Here is a 20767-nt window from a genome sequence, read left to right on the forward strand (position 1 = left end):
CACAGCATGAGAGCACAACCCTGAGAGGCTGGCTAGAGAGCTATTTGGGAACTTTTCACATGAGTAGAGCGGAAATACCAGGAAGTGGGAGGGGTCCTGGTCTCTCCAGACAAGAAGCTGAAGAGGGTGGAGGAGTCAGAAGGGACATCCTGCCTGGCTTTAGATGGCTACACACCAGAGAGAAGCTGCTCAGATGACAAGGGTAATGCCACACAGGCCCCTGATTGGATGGAGAAGCAGATCATGCTTATGGGTTAAAAGTGTATACTCACCAGAGAAAGATGTATTAAGGCAAGGGCACTTTGTTTGCTCAGTGTTTGGGACACTGTGGCAACAAAGGTGTTCTTGGAAAACTTAAAATGTTAGAGTGGCTTGGGAAGTAATTACATTACTGTTAATCATTTAGTATGTTTGATTACTGAGCAGACAGCTGCCCCTCCTCCTCTCCACTTTCTGGGTGTTTTTGCTCTGCATGCTAAGGCTTTAGTGGAGGTCGGGAGCAGTCATCTGGGAGACGGGGTCAAAGACCACAAAATAAATATGCAGATCAGAAATACAGCATTCACGTCTGGACCAAGCTGCTAAACTTTAGGTTATACCTGTAGCCAGAAGAAAACTAGAAAGTACGGATTACGATCCTTAGACGGTGAGAAACACTGTTCAGGTGGCAAAGACTCATTCCTGGTGGAAACACGTGTGAGAAAGAGCAACACATCACAGGCCAGAGGAAGGGTCTTTCAGCCTCCCAGGATAAATATCAGGTGTTGAAGTATGTAAGCGGTCATGTCCCCGTGAAAGGGGATCATCAGCCCCTCGCATGAACATTTGCAGAAACAAGACCAGCGTGTCGTCATCAGAAAGCCAAGGCCAGTGCCCCATCCTTGCCTTCTAGGTGTAGTGTCTGCATGGTCACCTAAAGGAGTGGCTTTTGGATCCAAGGAACCTGCTGTGTTTTAGTTCTAAGAAACACAATCTCCCCCTTTACATAAGTTCAACTTTACTCCGCTTTCCTGGAGCTCTTCAAACATTCAGGTACTAGACGCTCTGATTTATTGACGGCGTCACCACTATTTGCAAGAGTAGAGAACACAACAGGGAAGTTTAAAGTTCACACCTGGACAGGTAGTACCTGCCTTTTCCTTGCTCTTACTAGGGGAGGGTTGGCACGAGGTGTATTACAGCTTCAGGGATGCTCCCTTTAGGGACCTGGAGCGGGGCCTGGAAAGAAACTTGCTGCCACCACCAAGCATGAAATACGTGGTTAGTTATGAATCTTCCAGGGCCCTAGGGTTTTAGGACAAGGCGCTGGGAAGTCAAAGAGCTCTGCCCCTGCCATCTTTCCACTTCATCAGTGGAAATATGGAGGCTCAGATCCAGTCTTATTTACTTGGCCAAACCCGAGGTGGATGCCTTTTCCCCACACACACGAGGAGATGCGAGAGAGTGTGTGAGGACGGGGTGATGGCTGCCTCTGCCCCTGTCTTTCCTTCAAGGTGATTACGGGCTCATCTGTACTTCAACACCTTTGTCTGCTTCTGGACAAGTTCAAATCCACACATTCTAAATCTTTTTTTCTTTAAATATGATTAGGCTGCAGATTTACAAGCTGAAGGGAGGCAATTAGGGGTGGAGGAAGCGGGGGGCGGGGGGGGGGGAAGGCAGCTAGAAAAAAAGCCAGAGCTCTTACTAAAACTCCTTCACCCCGGATCAGCTCATCTTGTCTGATCCTGGATGTTGAGCAGCTGGGTCTGGGTCTCCTTTATGGCACAGGCTGGCCAGCACTGAGGAAACCATCAATCAGGCAGAAAGAGCCTTCCCTCTGTCATAATCTCTTCAGAAAACAGACGGGCTAAAGTAGTTATGAATCAGAGCACTACCTCACTGACGTCGGAAACCAAACTCCGTACCTCGGCTGGCCGTGAACAGGCTTCCAAACCATCATCGGACGCGACCACGTGGCCTCCCCCATCAACCACCATGACACTGGTAACTTTCAGGCATAAGAGTATCCTAGAAGGGAGGAGGGCTGGAGAAGCAAAGTGGAGAACAGTGTACCCCCTCCCAGCCCCCACAGTCCCTACAGAGCGCCACCACCCCCGCAGCTGCTTTTAACCTCAGGCCTTTCCACTCCAGCCAATCAAGCACTTCACACAAAGTGGGTGGCCCTGTAACTATGGCAACTTTTCCCGATGATGATTGCCATCACCTGGACCACCGCATCTCTGTTGCTCTCCCCCTCTGAGGGCAGTGGAGAAATGGAAGGCACTGAGCTCAGCAGAGAATAATTACCTCAGCAGAGGTAAGCCAAGTGCCTAAGAGGTGTGAGGACTCAGACCGCTGTGAGGTTCTCCTGACCTGAGAATTCAGACAGCATGAGTGAAAGCTCATGCTTTTACTCCACAAAGGCAAGTCTGTAGGGTTTATTATTAATTAAAACTTTTTCTTTTCTTCTTCATCACAGACATTAAGACAAAACACATGAAAATTAAGTAAAGAGAAGAAGAAACCACCCATATAATTTCTATCATCCAAAGAGAACAATTTTTAGTGGTTTGGTGTATATAATCTTTGCTATGCAGCCTGTGTGGCTTTTTAAGAAAATAAAAATGGAGGGGCACCTGGGTGGCTCAGTTGTTTAAGCATCTGCCTTCGACTCAGGTCATGATCCCAGAGTCCTGGGATGGAGCCCTGTGTCAGGCTCCCTGCTCAGTGGGAGTCTGCTTCTCCCTTTCTTCCCTGCTTGTGCTCGCTCACTATCTCTGACCATCTCTCTCAAATAAATAAGATCTTTTAAAAAAATCTTAAATAAAAATGGAATACTGCATGTGTCTTCTTAAAAAAAAGATTTATTTATTTGAGAGAGAGAGACAGAGGGGGGAGGGGCAGAGGGGGAGAGAGTCTTAAGCGTACTCTGTGCTGAGTGCGGAGCCCAACGTGGGGCTCAATCTCACGACCCTGAGATCATGACCTGAGCGGAAATAGAGTCAGATGTTCAGCTGACTGCGCCACCCAGGGGCCCCAGCACATGTTGTTTTTATAGTGTGCTTCCTCACTTAAAACACTGTGACTATCTTTCCAAGTCAACAAATGTACATTTAAAATATTTTGAGTGACTGCATAGTCCTCAATCATATGGATTCATGCCGGGTTATTTACCCAACCCCCTACTGTTGGACATAAAGTTTGCATTTAATTTTTTTTAATTAAGATTTTTATTTTAACTGCAGTATAGTTACCATACAGCGTTATATTTGTTTCAGGTATACAGTTTATGTCTAAGTTTTGACTGTGGTTAAATTTTATTGTATGATTTTATTGGCCGTTTCTACCTCTCCTTCTCCTGCTGCCCCTCACCTCGCTCGTGCTCGCTTACTCTCTCTCTCTCAAATAAATAAAATCTTAAAAAAAAAAGAACACAAAAAGTGCTCATACTGATTATGATTAATACGAATTTGCATGTTTAAAGGCCCAACACTGCTGGGTCTGAGGATCCAAGGAGGGACACACACAGTCATCCTGGCCTCAAAGATTCTCAGAGAAAGTCTGTAGAAAGAATCTAAAATTATCTAGAGGGGGAGTGTAAGTTTTAAGAAGTTTGTAAATGGGAGGAGGAGAGTGGATGCAGAGCATGTAATGAGACATTGTTTCTAGAATCCTCGCTTTGGTATTATGACCGGTGCAATGATATACCCATTAAGGGTGCTCCGTTATTGAGTTCTTGCTTAACGGGAAGTGGCGTTCTAAGGAATTACGTAATCTCACAATATCTTTACAACATCCTTCTGAGAGGGGTGTTGTCATATTATTTTGAAATTGAGGAAATTAGGGCACTAATGTAACTAACTTACCCAGGGCCACATACATCCGGTAACCATTTGAGTCAAAAAGGTCCATGGAACTCTAACTATGGTTAGAGCCTGGGAGTCTAGACTCAGATGATTTGCCAGTTTGACACTGAGCTGTCCTAGCAGGGACACCTAGCTGTAGCTCGGTGAAGAACCAGTTTTGATGAGTTTGGTTTGGAGAAAAGCCAACCCCTCTAATCGACAGGTTTGGAAATAGCCTCTGAGGTAGGCAAGACCTAAGGCTCGGTAATCCCGTTCAGTGTGCAAAGGCTGGGTGCAGGCCTTCAGACTGCCATGGACAAGATCAACTCAGAGACAGTGGACCTCGGAAACTTCAGCTGGGAATTCGCTTATACCAACGCAACTTGCAGCATCAAGGAGTCTCTCGCTGTTCTCACCAATCAGGTCCAGAGACAACAGATTTCTGCCCTGTTTGGACCAGCATGCCCAGAAGCAGCAGAGGTAGAGTATAGCCTTCTAAACACCTTGGCTGGTTTTTATTGGCAGGGTTGGTTTTAAAGGTGATGGGACAGACTCGAATAATCTCTTGGCAAGGATGACATTGTTATAAATAATAACTATGTAGGGTTTGGGTACCATCTCTTTGAGATGTAATTAGACCGTGTAATTAGAACAGTTAATATTCTCTTGAAAGAAAGTCTTTCAAATCAATAATTGCTAGTTCACTCCCTAACTCGTAGATAGATGTTCACTAACAAACTTGTCGACTGTTTGGACATGGTGCTGTTGTGTGTAGGCTCGTACTCTTCACTTGAATGTTGTCAGCCACGCGGCTCAGGAAAATTAAGTAGAAAATGAATGCTTTGTTTCAAGCAGAAAAACATCATTTGTTTGTGTAGTTTTCCCTTTGCTGTGTGTAATAAATTATTCAGTGACGTTGAGGGTAAACGGGAAAGAGTGAAGTATGACAGATTGCAGTAAGCTGGGGCAAGCAAAGAAGACAAACAAATGACTTGCACCTGTTTAGTTAATGGGATTAGCTTTGTGGAAGTCCTTGGTATCTTGCGCTCTGAGAGGTGTGGAACAGCAAAGAAACTTACAGCCCTCACTCTCACAAATCCTGCGCAACTGTCATTAGTGGTTACTCTCAAATGAAGTTCACATTTGAACTTGGATCTTGGTCTCTTCTGGAATTTTTCTTTTGACACATTTCTAGTTGTCCAGAGCCTACCCATTCTTCAAAGTCAAGTTCAAATGCCATGGAGTCTTTCTTCACTCCTCTACCCTCACCCTTCAGATCCCTAATTCCCCAATCAGAAGTAATTTCTTACTTCTCTTAACTCCTATAAGTCTATTGCCTATAAATACTGAAGGGTGTATTTAACTCTGAAGCTATTTTTGTATGTCTTAGCTGCTGTCATAATTGATCATAAGCTCCTTTAAGATCAAGGTCTCCAAAGTTGGTTGTAAATAGTAGACTCCTAATGAAAAGTATTGAGAAGTGAATAAGGAACAAATCAGTCAATAAATGCTTTCTCTGGTTATTCTTGTCCTTTGAGGTTTTGCATCCTCAGATGCATCCAAAACATTATCATCAATATTCCAAAAGGGAGGGTCCAGTATGACCCATAGACTTACTTAATCCCAAGTTTACATGATACCTTATGATAGGGTTTGAGTGTAGCATAAACTGAACTATGGAAAGACATCTTTTTGGTTCCTTTCAAGGTTATTGGCTTGCTGGCCTCAGAGTGGAATATCCCTGTGTTTGACTTTGTTGGACAAACTGCAAAACTGGAGGACAACTTCTTATGACACCTATGTGACACTCATGCCACCCAGGTACAAAATTGGAGATGTGCTCCAGAGAAGTCTTCAGTACCTGGGCTGGAAACACATTGGGATGTTTGGAGGTAACTCCGGGACTTCCTCCGGGGATGGAGTGGGTGAACTGTGGAAGGTTGTAGAGAATGGACTCAAATCCCATTTCACCACCACGGTCAGTGTGAAATACACCAACAATGACGCAGCCTCCCTTCAGGAGAATCTTAGAGGCGTGTCATTGGCTACCAGAAGTAAGTAGGAAAGAGTCTTCTGTTGCTTATGTTTAGAGAGACAAATAAGAAAAGCAGATTGTTTGAAAAAAAACAAAGAACTCTTCATTTTTCTATGGATGTAAGAAGCAGAAGGAAAAAGGGTGCAAAATTGATGATACATAAAAGCATCACCAACAGCAAGGTTGTTGTTTTTTTTTTAATCTAATGTGAAATCCCTGATGCTATAGTGTTATGATGCACAGAGTAGGTTCTGGAAGCATCTTCCAGCTGGGCTGGGTCCTTCATTTGGGTTATTGTTTAGAGCATGGGCTCTGGAGATCAACAGCCCCTGACACTATCTAGCGGTACGCTCTTGAGCAAATACATTAACCTCTCTGTGCCTCGGATACCTTCCCTGTGCCTCGGATACCTTCCCTGTGCCCCGGATACCTTCCCTGTGCCTCGGATACCTTCCCTGTGCCCCGGATACATTCCCTGTGCCCCGGATACCTTCCCTGTGCCTCGGATACCTTCCCTGTGCCCCGGATACCTTCCCTGTGCCCCGGATACCTTCCCTGTGCCCCGGATACCTTCCCTGTGCCCCGGATACCTTCCCTGTGCCTCGGATACCTTCCCTGTGCCCCGGATACCTTCCCTGTGCCCCGGATACCTTCCCTGTGCCTCGGATACCTTCCCTGTGCCCCGGATACCTTCCCTGTGGAATGAAGACCGTCATCCTCTCTACCTCATAGAATGGTGAGGATTAACTAAAGTCAGGCCTGTGAAGTGCTAAACATAACAACTGGTCAGTGTGAGATAGCAATTCTTCTTCCTGCGGTACTGGAGGCTCTCCTTTCTAGCATGGATTAGTAACTGACTCCTTTCTGTTCTTCAAATAGATTAAGCCCTTTATGGCCCTTATGGCCTTGGGACTTGGGGACTTGCTGATTCCTTGGCCTGGCGTGCTACCTGCCATTCCATCCCATCCCACCCCACCCAGCACTCTTTCTGTGGGGAGCTTCTTCTTATCCTTCCAGACTCAGCCCAGAGCCCACCTCATCCAAGGGTCCTTTTCTGACTTCCTGATGCGGAGCTGTACCCCCCCCCCCCCCCACACACACACATTAGTATCAGAGCATCCTTTCCTCCTCCCTAATTAGAATCTTCCATGCTCTCTTTAATGTCTTCACTTGTATGCTGTGTGGCTGTCAGCTTCCTGAGGGCACGGGTCTTCTCTCTCGTCAACGGCTGTATCCTGTGCTTAGCAGATGCCTGACACACAGTTGGGACTCAAATAAGCAGACTATCATTTACCTCATTTAAAAAATAAATCCCTGCTTCAGTAGGGTGTCCTCAAAATGCATGCTGCTGTGTTTGGAGGGAAGAAAAGCAGGATAGCCTCTTCCCCCTCCCCACCCCCCGCCCCATCCAGACTGAGAGGGATGAATGCTGCTGATTCTGGCATCTGCGAACTCCTCCTCACTGCGGTGTGGCTGATAAGTCACAGGCCAGATCTGCTGCTCTGAGTGAATTCAATGAAGAAAGTAGGGCACAGAAGTGGCCCCCAACTTTTTTGGCTTGTACTTTGAGAGAGCCCCGCAGTGAGGACTTTGGGGCTGCAGGGCAAAAGCAGCCAGCCTGTGGGCTGTGGGCGCGTTTCAGGAAGTGTCCACACTGGGGACAGTGCAGGCATTCCCGTTTCCTCAAGCATGCTCAAGGAAAGAGAAAGTTCAGGTCTCATTTGCTCGTTGGAGTGGCTTCAAGCCACGCTTTCTAAAAAGCGTGTGTGTGTGTGTGTGTGTGTGTGTGTGTGTGCACGTGAGCATGCGCCATCGATTGACTTTGTTTCCTCTTCTTAGTTATCATCTTAATCTGCAGCTCAGAGGGTGCAAAAACTATCCTGCTGCCTGCAGAGAACCTGGGACTCAGCCCAGGGGAATTCGTCTTCAGTATTGTGCAGTGGACGGAGGTGGGTGCTGATAAGCCCTCAGTGACCCCCACAGTAAGAAGTAATAATTGGGGCACCTGGGTGGCTCGGTCAGTTGAGTGTCTGACTCTTGGTTTTATCTCAGGTCATGATCTCAGGGTCCTGGGATCGAGCCCCACACTGGGCTCTTTGCTCAGCGGGGAGTCTGCTTGAGACTCTCTCTCTCCCTCGCCCTCTGCCCCTCCCCCCACTCACATTGTCTGTTGCTCACTCTCTCTCTTAAATAAATAAAATCTTTAAAAAAAAAAAAAGTAACAAGTAAGGAACACTTGCTATGTGCCAGATGCATTAACTCACTGGATACTCACTACAACCCTATGAGCCAGCCACCCTTAGGTCCTCACTTTATGATCGGGACACTGAAATGGAGCGGAGAGAGCTTACCCAGAGTTCTTCTGCATAGTGAGTGAGAGGTCCTTGTTGGAGCCCCAGCTAAGGCCTGGAAAGACCCACGTAGTGGTCCCGTACAGCAATTCTTAGGTGGTTTGGTTCATGTGGCGATGATCGGGAGGGCTGAATGTACCACGTACCTCCTCTAAGTCCCTACACGTACGCATATGACTTGTACTGTTGCACTCAGTCTTCCGAGAGCCCCATGAAGCAGATATTCCAAACTCGATTTACACTATCGTGGCACTCATTTCCAACAGCCTTGGAAGGCAGACGTTATTCGCACTCCAGACAAAGAACCAGAGGCTCAGATAACTAAGATACTTGACCCAAGAGCTCAGAGGTCCCGAGTGGCATAGCTGGTCCTCCAAACTGGATCTTTCGGACACTGGGACTGAGCCCTTTGCCCCAACAGCTCTGCCTTATCGGCAAGCCCCACCGTGAGCACTTCAAATACTGAATGAAACCCGTTTTAGCTCACACCACCCCACAGGGAGATACTTTTTATTGCCCTCGTTTTATAGATGAGGAAACTGAGTCCCTGAGGGCTGAAATAACTTGCCCGAGACCATGTGACTAGTAGGAGGGAGAGCTAGTATTCGAACCCACATAGGCTGGCCTCATTGTCTGTGCATCTAACCAGCACATCCCACTCACAGGCTTCTAAAAAACGACACGTACATTTAGCTATGGACATGCTGTATAAGTTTTACAGCAGTTTTATCTTTCTAAAGTGAACTTGGGGGGCGCCTGGGTGGCACAGCGGTTAAGCGTCTGCCTTCGGCTCAGGGCGTGATCCCGGCGTTGTGGGATCAAGCCCCACATCAGGCTCCTCTGCTATGAGCCTGCTTCTTCCTTTCCCACTCCACCTGCTTGTGTTCCCTCTCTCGCTGGCTATCTCTATCTCTGTCAAATAAATAAATAAAATCTTTTAAAAAAAAATAAAGTGAACTTGGTTTGTTGTATTTTATTTATTTTTTAAAAGATTTATTTATTTATTTGAGAGAGAGAGAGAGCATGAGTGAGGAGAGGGGCAGCAGGAGAGAATTTTCAAGCAGATTCCCCACTGAGTGGGGAGCCCAATGCAGGGCTCAATCCCATGACCCGTGAGATCATGACCTGAGCCGAAACCAAGAGTCGGACGCTTACCAGACTGAGCCACCCACGTGCCCCATAAAGTGAGCTTGTTTTATATAAGCATGAGCTAAAATGGAGCAAAGGGGAGTAAAGAAAAATGTATAATAATGTTCTGGAGTTCTTTTATCTTTTTGTCAAGAAGTATTTTGGATTGCCCAAAGTGTCAGATTTCTCTGGGCAGCCGGTTGGAATTCTAAACCAGACTTCCCAAAACATCCCCTGCCTCCCTTTGTTATTGCTGGCCACTCCTTTCTCTTTGCTTCTCTCACCTCTGCCTGCAGCCAGTTGAGGAGAGGCTGGGCCAGGTCTTAGTACTGGCAGGGAAGCCTTCAACTGACTCGTCATTTCCCCCCCAAGCCTCCATAATCACATTCCAACTGGCTTGCAGTGGCAGAAAGCTTAGAGAACTAAAAATATATCACACAACCTCCATGCAATTGAATTCACTCTGCTTTAAAAAAAACAATAACATAAATTCATTCTATAAAATATTCCCAGTACAGGCTTAGGTGGGGAAAAAATATCAAGGTGCAGAACAGCATTACAGTGTGATACTCTTTGTATAAAATGCACACACATGTACATACACACCCCTATGTACGGGCCTAGAGTGGTTGGATACCTCTCAGCACAGACAGGAAGGAGCCATCGGGATATGGGGAGAGGCCTGGTGTACTTCATGCATATATACAGATAGTGGGCGTTAATTTCATAATAGTAATAATACAGATAATAATGGTCCTAACAAACCACTGAAGCCACAGTACAGAAAACTGAGAATCCACAGTCCTCAATTTTTCAAGTGTTTGCCCCCCATGACTAGAAGGCAAGCCTCCGCACCTTAGCTGCTTGAAACCCCAGGTAAGCTTTTCTTCTTTATCATTATTTCTTGGCTTCCATCCCACTGCTTCAGTGCTGGCTCAAAAATGTGGACCTAGTGTGGCAGGCCTTCCAGAGCCCTTGTGTTTCCGAGGATAACGATGAAGAGATGCAAATTCGACATTGTCTTTAAGCAGTTCTGTTGAACGGGGGTATTTCCTACATCGGCGACATTTATTTCATTGTGTTTTAGGACAGTTTTGGAAGGAAGTATTGACAAATCAGAAGGTGACACGCTTCCCCACGGTCTACCAGTCAGTGTTTCTCATAGCCCTGGACTCCTATGGAGAAGGCCCTGGAGATGAAGGTTTCCGGAAACAAGTCTACCAAAGGCTGAGGGGGCCACCCTTCTTCAGCTCCATCTCCGCGGAGGAGCAGGTCTGGTGCGGGGCCTTCCTGCACAGCACCCGGCCCCCTTCTTGGAGGATATTTGTGTTTGGCTCTGATAGTCTCCCTCTTATTTTCCCTCTGCTTGCCCCACTCCCCTAACACACACACACTACATGCACACACACACAGACACACACACACACGCACTTTCTCATCTTCCACCACCCACAATAAATGGTAGTCTGACGCCATCTTATGAAATCTGCACCCCAGCATCACAGAGGACAGAGGTTGCTAGGTGAAATGTCAGTGGCCTTTGGAGTCAGAGACCTGGCCTCCCATTCCAGTTCTGTTATTTACTAAGTGTGGGCCTGGAGGAGGGAATTGCTTAACCTCCCCACACATCCGTCTCTTCACCTGAGAAATGAGACTCCTGAGGACATCTGCCACTGGGCTGTGGTTTTGAGTATCTAATAATCCAGTGCATAGAAGTAGCAGGAGAGGTACCAGCAAACTCAGACCATGCCAATTCCCTTTCCTGGCAGGATGCCAGGACCAGGAACCAGATGGAGGGATCAGAGATGTGTTGCTAGGACAGGTCAAGGCAAGCAGAGGGAGAAGACAGTCAGGAGAGAGATCGGTAGCCAGTGGTGATCCCCGTGTGGGATGGTGGGGCCAATGTCTGCTTCCCACAGAGAATTTTTTACAGAGACCCCATTGCCCGAGCTGGAGCTACTCCAGGGTAGGGCTGAGCGGACCTGGAACGTGATGATGGGTCAGTGATGACACAGGTTTCCATTAGGAACAAGGTGGCCCACTGTGGATCCTAACACACAAGATGATCAACCAGTAAATATTTGGGGAGTCACCTACTAAGTGTTAGCCTGTATCAGGTTCTATGGGGAAGACAGTGCCTAGCCCTTAGTAGGCATTTGTATTTTTGTTGACTGAATGAATAGAAGAGAACATATACTGAAGACCTACCATGTGCTTGGCAGTACGAATGGTAGTACACCTTTGTACCTCATTTAACTATCATACTCACCATGACAGTGGCTTCCTCCTCATTTTGTGAATAAGTGAGGTGAGACTCAGAGAGATTCAGAGAGGTTACGGAACTCACACCACCTCTCCCAACCAGTAAAGCAGCCCGGCCAGCCTGGCTCCAAACTCTGCCCTCTTCCAATTAAACCATACTCCCTCCCACGCAGGGCGTAAAGAGGTGCTCCTCGATCACGTGATCTAATTGGGACACTGAGGCCCGGACAGGTGGGGGGCCCTCCTCCCCCTGGGGAATGAGGGAGACCAGGCGTGGGTGAGGGGGTGAAGAGGCTGGAGAGTGAGTGCTCCCTGCCTTCGCCTCCCGCGCTGAAGGTGAGCCCGTATGCAGCCTACCTCCTGCTCTACTCGCACCCAGCCAGGGCCGAGGCCGGGCGAGAGTGCCGGGACCGGGACGGGGCAGCTGGTCGGCAGGCTGAGAGCATCCAGATGCGCCCCACTGCACGGTGAGTGGCTTGCCCGCGGCCGGCTCTCCCAGCTCGGGCCTGCTGCACCTGCCGGTGGGGCCTTGACATGCTGGGTGCGTGGCTCAAGGCCTGCCTCCCTGAGTCATGGGATCCCTCCGAGGGAGACCCGTTCTCCCCAGGGGCTGGTGGAGGTTCAGTCCCCCAGCTGCCAGGGGCCACTCTTCCGCTCTGTCCAGAAGGCTTCGGGACCAGCGGAAGGGGCATCTGGGGCACATGACCCCCTGGCCACCACTGCAGAACATCCCTCCCACAGCTCCTTTCAAACCGATTCTGTCAAGAATGAAACTCAAGGCTGTGAAGTCACGGCCAGGATCCTTCCCATCCTGCGCCCTGCCTGATGGGGGTGCTGGGCCTGATTCAGGACTATGGATCTTTAACGGTGGGTCCCCCCACTCTGGCTTTCCTCCTGTGGGGCAGATAGGCTTGGCAGTGAACCACCCTGCGTGCTGACCAACCACCACCACCGTTCTAGACTCCAATTTCCTCATTTCTAAGACAGAGATCCTACCTCCTGCCACAGAGAGTAATCACCGCCAGAACTGTTGGAGGGTTTACCTTACACCAAGCTGGGTGCCGAGAGCTTCTGCAGGCTATCTTGTTTAATCCTCCCATAACCCATGAGGCAATACTATTACTATCTGGATTATATTATCCAGGTGAGTAAACCCAGGGCAGAAAGGTTATGTCCTTGCCCGAGGCGACAAGGTCATTAGAAGGTGGAGCCAGAAATCATGCTAAGGCCTGCCTTTGTCTAGGGGCTCAGGTTCTCACTGTTGGGTTAACACTGAGATGTACTGAGACATAATAGGTGCTTTGCACATAGTATGTGCTCATTAAATGCTAGCTCTTTGTGGTTTCTTTGGCTTATCACTCACTTAATAAATCATAGCCTAAACTTTGTCCTGAGGCTTAAAGAGGACAACCAAGGCCTGCTCTTTGGGGTTTTCACAGACTCAGTTCATGTACACTCTATCAACTCCTTTTCTAAGTGGAAATATTAACCGGCTTCCCTCCCTCCTTTTCTTTATGACCCTGAAGTATTTTCTTTAAAAAAAAAAGTAGGTGGGCGGGGGGGGGGAGTTTGGGAGGGGTAGTGTGTCTTTCTGCTCTTGTTTTATTCCTTTTGCCAGGTCAGTTTATTTCCTCTTTCCTGCCCTTTTAAAAATTCCTAATGCTAGAATTAGGGGAGGGTGTGAGGGCCAGCATGAGAGAGCCCAAGGCATGTCCCCTGGGGTTCTGGGGTGCTGGGCTTTCAGGGACTCAAGGCTGGAGGCCCCTCACTCCTTCCAAACTGGCTTCTCTTCTCTTCTGTGCCAGAGGACTGGCCCTTGACAGAGTCAGGATACAAGTCTCTGCTTCTTGTATTCGTTTCTGCCACACAGTGACCAGGACCACAGCCACAGAACTACTTAGTGCTGAAGGTCTTTATACTAATCAAAAGAGGCCCTTGGCCAAGGAGGTCACATTCGGAAACGGAGATCCCATCCCCTCTCTACACAGTGAACACACTTCCCACTGAAGGCAGCAATGCTGGTTGTTTCCTATGCCCCAGCCCCTCTGTGCCAAACCTTAGCAGGGAGCCGTGCCCAATCCCCGCATTCCGGATGCCAGCACGCATATGCGCAGCAAGGCCATGTGGGCTGCTGGGAAGAACTCGGCCCTTGGCTCCAAAAGCTCAGAGGATTCTGCCTCCCACTTCTGGTTCTTACGGTGCGGATGATGGTACCTCCTCTGCGGGGTCCCCTGGGATTAGATGTGCGAAATCGCCAGGACCTGCCACGCTGGGCACCGAGCACAGAGCAGGTGCTTAATAAATGGTCAGTTTGTGTCCTGTCCCCAGTGGGAGCAAAGCAGCAGTAAGTCCTATGGACTAAGGACCATGGGTCCTCAGTCGCAGGTGTGGGGGACCTGCGCTTTACTCCTCTGGGACTCGGACTTGTCCTTCGTGCATGAGGTTGAGCACATCCTCAGCAAGGACAAAGAACACACCTGGGCCAGGGCGGGGCACCGTGTCGATGCCCAGCACAGAACAAAACCAGGAGGGAAGGGGCTCGTTAAGAACGAAGTTTGCAAACTCGTGCCTGAGGCCTAGCATGTTGTCTGCCTCCTTTTGTCACATCTGATTATTGTAGAAAAGCATAAATCTTGAGTTTTATGTGAAATTAGTGAAAGATGGCTTTTCTTCTTCCTCCTTCCCTCCTCCTCTCCCTCCTCCCCTTTCTCCCCCTCCTCCTCCCCCTCCTCCTTCTTCTTCTTCTTCAATGCTGGATGGGCTCCCTAGCATAGGCCTAACGACATACATCTCCCTGCCCAAAAATGGCCTTTGTGCCCCATGAGAGGACTACCTTTCTTTTCTCACACTCCTCCTTGACCCTGTCTCAGATTCCCCGAAACGGCAAAAACTTCGCGGCTGGCTCCTGGTGGCTGCGAGGCGGGGGTTCTGCTGATGGGAGCTGGCGGGCTGGCATTTCGAGCCACGCGTGCCTCTCCCTCCTCTTCACCGTGGACATCTTCTCTCTTCCCAGGAATCACCGGCCCCGTGTTTGTGGACTCCCAGGGAGAAAGGCACATGGATGCTCAGTCTATGCCCTGCAGAAATCCAGAAATGGGGCCCTCTTTCTTCCTTTTCTTCAATATGACAGCTATCAGAAAGTAATTAGGTACTGGGCAGGACATTTCTCCGCATGTAGATGGCGCTATAGGAAGGGACCTGGGAGGGGAGGGCGGTCTGGGCGTCGTTCTGAGAGGCCAGTTTGGGATCCAGCTCCTGGAACCCACCCCACAGGTTGTCTGTAGCTCTCTGAACTCATATAAAAATCAACTGTGGGCCTTTAAAATAATCTTGCCCTTGATGGTGGGTGTGGCTCAGCCACTTCAGATTCCGGTTTAGAACACAGCAAACCGCCCCCCCGCCCCGCCCCCAAGTCTGACACTGCAGCCAGGCAGGCAGGTCCCACAGGCCTGTGATCCCTTAGACAGGCCCTGGCCTAGCGGTGATGGGACACAGCGCCCCCTGCAGGCTTGAGTCCCCCCGCCAGCCAAACGCACTCACCCAGGCGCCTGATTCCCAAATCCAGAGCTGGGTGGACACCAGGACCTGGCTGCTGTCCTGGGTTCCTGAGCCCAGGAATCCCTAGACAAATCTGCTTTTTCTCTCGGCTCTAAATCAATGAGAAAACTGAAAGGAAACCTAAACCTTAATTGAATTTCTACTTGTCCCCACCATCACCACCCCTAATCCAGAATTGATTTGACACTTTTTCCCGGCCTACTCTCATGGAATTTGTAAGTGCCAAAGTAAACTGGCCCAGGAAATGCAAACACATGGCAAAATAGATCCTCAGTGTTGTAGGAACAGGCATTCCCCACGTAGGGGGAGACGTTTTGGTCTGTGGAACGTCAAGGAGCTCTGTAACAAGATTGGTCTGTATCAAACACGGGAGAAAACCCCAGCAGCACTGGAGAGTTGGCGTATCATTTTTAAATCAGAAGTGACAAGGTTTAAATCAGAAGTTGAAGTCAGCTCTTTTATCCAACAGAAGGATACTGCCCTTCCATGAGTTAGATCATCTGCAGGTGAATTTGGGGAGTCTAGGTGAGGTGCAGAAATCAGATGGGTCACCAAATGTTTCCCTTTTTAAAAATATTTTAATTAATTTATTTATTTGAGAGAGAGAGTGAGAGAGAGCACAAGCGGGGTGAGGGGCAGAGGGAGAAGCAGGCTCTCCACTGAGCAGGGAGCCCGACATGGGGTGCATTCCCAGGACTCCGGGATCAGGACCTGGGCTGAAGGTAGATGCTTCACTGACTGAGTCACCCAGGCGCCCCCCCCCCCCCCGCTCCCGCCAAATATTTCAATTAAGAGACCAAGGTCTACTTCTTGCAAATGACATGCATGTTTTATTCGCCCCTGCTATGTCTAAGGTAGAGACAGAGTAAAATCAACCAAATGGGCCCTGACTTTTAATTGCCTTTTTTTTTTTTTTAAAGACCCCTGAGGAATGTCTCCATGATTCATTGGCCCCATGGCTCCTTTCCTGCATAGACCCAGTGGATTTTCTAATGAGCTCTGTGAACCCGCACCTGCTTCTACAGGTCAGTGCAGGTGCTCCGAGAAGGCAGCAGGTGGGGATTCTCCACGGGAGGGTGTCTCAAGAGCAGTGGCGCTTCTGACATTTTGGGCAGGATGCTTTTTGTGCGGGGATGTGTCCTGTGCACTGTGGGCCTCAGCGGCGTCCCGGGCCTCCCCTCATTACACGCCAGCAGCACCCTCTAGATGCCGCACCCAAATCTCCAGCATCGCCTGCCTCCCCTGTTGAGAACCTCAGCTCTAAGGAAACCTGGCTCCTGGGATGTGAGTCTTAGGGACTTCATTTCTAAGGAGTTAGGAAGAGTCTGAACAAGGGCGTGTTGCCTGGTGGTTCGGAGCCCAGCCCTGGAGTTAGATGGATCATAACTGAGAACCACTCTAAGGAGAGCACATAGTAAATGTTCAGTAGAGTGGGACTCATCATCCTTCTCTACAATAGATGTTTCTATACAAAGGGGGAGGTGAGTGTAGTTGCCATGGGAACTGGAGGGGAGGCCAGAAAAGAATCCTTGGAAGAGACAAGTCTGAGTGGACCCAGTATACCCCAGCTTGGGTCCATGCCTTTGAGGCACCTGCCTGGCAGGACCAGCCAGGACCCCGGGAGTGCTCACTTCAGTTCTTCAGCAGGCTGTAGTAATGACATGTCTCTGCCCCCAGGGGTGACTGCTGTGATCCTCACAATGACCCTCCTGATTACTGTCTTGGGAACTGTGATCATAGGTCTGATTTTAAAGATGCAGAGTGGAAAACTGCAAAAGCAAAATAAAGACATTTGGTGGCAAATCAATTATGATGACATCCCCATTCTGCCCCAGAACGAGGTAAGGCCACACCTGGCCCGGATACCCATTTCTTGCTCGCTGCTAGTGATTTGTAGAACGGACCTCGTCAAAGAGTTTCTGAAAGCTGAGGCCAACTTATTTATAGAGTGGGTGCTTAACAGAGTCTTGAGCCCCACATTCTGCTTCTGGGCCTCCCACTTCTTCCTTGATGAATATCTGTGGTGGACATCACTTTTGGGCCTCAGTTTCTCAATACTTAAAATTGATCAGATGATCTCGAAGGTTCCTTTCAGCTCTATTACCCTGTGGGTGTAAGATCCCGTATATTCTGTTCAAACATTAAATCTGTCTCCTGGGTAGCATTTAGTTTTTTAAAACCACATTAACTCTTTTGATCTATTGATGATGAAGACAGTTAAGATTTATTTGCTCGATACACACACATCAGACATCGACTGCAGGCCAAACATAGTGCAACGCGTGGCGATATACCACAAATGATGTCATCCGAGGGAGGCGAGTGCTCTGAGAGGCGTCTGTCTACACCTCTGAGACAGAGGCTCCACAAATGGGAATAAATGTCTCAGCAACGTGAAGGCTTCAGAAAGGAGGTGACATTTAGGAAGAGTGGTTTGCTGGTGGTGGCCAGGAGAGAAGTAACACAGGGTGTGCCAAGATGCGGGGTACTCAAGGCTGGGAGGCTTGGCACACATTTAATAAGCATAATGTTATTTGAGAAGTATATGACATTTACATAATTTCAAAAAATACTACTATGACCATCTCTTATGACTTAGCATGTTTTCTCTTGGAATTCTGAAATGTCTTCTTTTCTTTCCTTTTTTCTTTTTCTCTGTTTTTGTTATTAGTATAAAGCAATGCAATCTTTGCAAGCATACACCAATTATTCCAAAGCATTTATTGCCCTCCTGGAAATGTTAGTGAGAAATGTTCTGTACGGAAGAAAGAGAGACTTGGGTTTCTGTAGTTTAAGAAGAGTTCCTTGTTCCTGGGGGTGGGGGGGCAATTTTACCTTCATCTCAATTTATTAAAAACATACAAGGGCAATGCATTTTATTGTAAAGATCAGTCGGTTTAGAATTTCAGATAGTCCTTGCTCAGGAGCACATGCTACTCAAGATATTAGGGGAATAACCAGAATCTATGACTTGAACAGATGTATGAGTCTTAAATGGTTCAAAGCAAAAGTAAGGTGTTCTAGAATGTTGTTGCTTGTTTAAAAAACAAAAAAAGGCACTGAAGTTAGACTGAAGTATACAGGTTCGTTCTCACGGACATTTAGGTTGACTGTAAAGAGGAGGAAATACATTATGTGTCAAAATCAAACATTTCTCTCATGTTACGTATATGTCATTCCTGTTATATTGGCTTTATTTTCAAAAATGTCATTTTTAGGAGTCGTTTCTTTTTATTGGCATCCTTGCATATGCTACTCATTCAATAACTGAGGACTTTCAAAAAAAAAAGGGGACTTGGAGGTACCAACGTCAAGGAGGCTTCAACATGTGAAGACCAGATCAGGATTCATTAGCAAGTCATTTTCAAATGTCCCCGGGGATTCTGGGGCTCACTGGTCTGGTCGGCGGGTGGTGGTGGTGGGGTGAATGATAGATTAAGGGTGGAGGTGTGACGGAGAAGAACTCTGAGCCTCCTTCTTCCCTCTTCAACTGAAGCAGCTTGGTTTTGTCCTACCTGATTCCTGCATCAGGGTTCCAGGTAAGATTCTCCTTGAAAAACAGGATTCCTCTGTGTTAAACACATTCTCTAGGTGTTGGGGAGGCACGGGGGGCAGGAAATAGAGTGGTCATGCGGTTAGATGCTCATTTAGAAAGAGGATTCTGGCATCAGGTGACACAGCTCATTAAGGGCCAGAGCCAGAACTTGAATTTGGGCAGTCTGACCCCAGAGCCTGAGCCACGACACCGTCCGTGGTGGTACAGACACAAGAGGGACGTATGTCGCAGCAAAGCACTCACACTCTGGGTCAGAGGATCAGGATTGGAGTCCTGACTCTCCCATTTATTAACCCTGGCATTCATTTTCCTCACCTATAACAGGCACAGTCTCTTCGGTAGTTGATCAAGCTACTGAGATCAATGGAATTGCTTCCTGTCTTACAGCCATCCCAGAGAGGCACACCCGTGTCGAGAGGGGACAACCGTCATTCATCTAGTGTGATGATTTCTGGGGACGCCAGTTCCTTTGTCAAGAGCCAGCCAGGAGAAGAGCTCTTTTATGCCCCTCTAGGGCTTTACCAGGTACTCCTGAGGGCAAAGTGGCTGCCTGTAGGTCCTAGCATGTGTCTCTGTCCCATTCTCCTCATGTCCTTTCGGTCAGGCAGGGAACTGTGAATAGGGGGACACTCCAGGTAAAAGCCAAGGTATTCCTGTGACTCCAGACTGGTGCTTCTCAAACTTTAATGTGGGTAGGAAACACTGGGGGCTCTTGTTAAAAAGCAGATGCTGGGCAGCTGCTCTTTGCTGTCCTTCAATAAAACCACCCTTTTGCACCAAAAAAAAAAAGCAGATGCTGGTCGAGTAGGTCTGGGGTGGGGCCTGAGATTCTGCATACTCCCAACAAGCTCCTAGGTGATTCCTATTCTGCTTTCTAGATTACACTCAGCTCTGTCCAAGAGAACTTTCTATGAAGATGAAAATATTCCAAATCTGCATGGTCCAGTATGGTACCATTAGAAGACTATGAAACATTAGTGTGTTGGGGAACTAATTTTAAATATTATATAATTTTAATTAATTTTCATTAATTTAACCTCGTGTGGCTAATGACTACCTCTAGGACCCTGTTGTCCTAGAGCATGGATCACTGCATCCTTGGTACCTCAGCGCTGAGGAATCAGGTGTGGGCAATGGTGTTGCTGTGGCACGAGGCCTGGTAGTTGTGGAAGCCAGCGGCATAACCCCTGCCTGCCCCTCCCAGCCTCTCTCCAGCACCCCAGCCCATTATGGCTGCCTGTGCTTAGCACTCCTTTAGAAGCTCAAGTCCCCTGGGTGAAAAATATGTGAAGAAAAAAACCCATATATTTATTCTTTGAAACGGAAGTCCTGGAGAGTAGAGGCCAAAAGCTCCAAGCAGGGAAGACTCGTTCTTTGTCCTAAACTGGATTTGACAAAGATTGGAGCCGACGCTTTCCTTATGCAGCTGAACTTATTTTTCTAAACGTTTACTTGGGTTTTCCAACGACAAAAACCATCGTGGATATCATCACCCATCAAACCCTAAGGACCTTTATTCATACAAAACTGTATTTTTGGGGAAAAGATTTTATTTCTTTATTTGACAGAGAGAGAGCACAAGCAGGGGGAGTGGCAGGAAGAGGCAGAGGGAGAAGCAGACTCCCTGCTGAGCAGGGAGCCTGAGGTAGGGCTTGATCCCAGCACCCTGGGATCACGACCTGAGCCGAAGGCGGATGCTTAACCGACTGAGCCACCCAGGCGCCCCACAGAACTGTATATTATGGTCAAGGAGCCATTTAGAGACAGCAGCCAACAATCCACAGTGTACCTTTATTGGTTAAGCCTCCTGAAATGTTTGCTCTCCTTGCCCTCAAATACCATCCCTGGGGTCCCCACCTCTGTTGCCCTTACTATCGTGTCCAAACTCTTTAACACAGGCTCAAGGCTTTCTACTGCCTAGTCTCAAGCTACTTTCAGAAAAAAATTGTTTTTCCTGGCCTAAATCCCGTACTCATCCAACGCGTCTTGCCTCTTAGGCCACGTGTGTTTTATCCTCAGACGATGCCGTACGTGCGGCCCCTGCCCCCTC

The 20767-nt window shown here is 48.1% G+C and overlaps 1 protein-coding gene across 1 annotated transcript in view; it reads left to right on the plus strand.

Moving 5' to 3' along the window:
• The first annotated feature begins 2192 nt into the window (after positions 1-2192).
• LOC113251629 (guanylate cyclase 2G-like) overlaps positions 2193-20767 on the plus strand; it is a 44299-nt gene continuing 25724 nt past the window's right edge. Inside the window, 9 exon segments of the mRNA XM_048218858.1 lie at positions 2193-2262; positions 4087-4307; positions 5535-5614; positions 5616-5881; positions 7702-7817; positions 10434-10613; positions 11940-12070; positions 16765-17002; positions 19105-19242. Of these exon segments, the coding sequence (XP_048074815.1) occupies positions 2193-2262; positions 4087-4307; positions 5535-5614; positions 5616-5881; positions 7702-7817; positions 10434-10613; positions 11940-12070; positions 16765-17002; positions 19105-19242 (1440 nt within the window).

This window comes from Ursus arctos, unplaced genomic scaffold, assembly GCF_023065955.2.
Source record: "Ursus arctos isolate Adak ecotype North America unplaced genomic scaffold, UrsArc2.0 scaffold_7, whole genome shotgun sequence".
Classification (NCBI taxonomy): Eukaryota; Metazoa; Chordata; class Mammalia; order Carnivora; family Ursidae; genus Ursus; species Ursus arctos.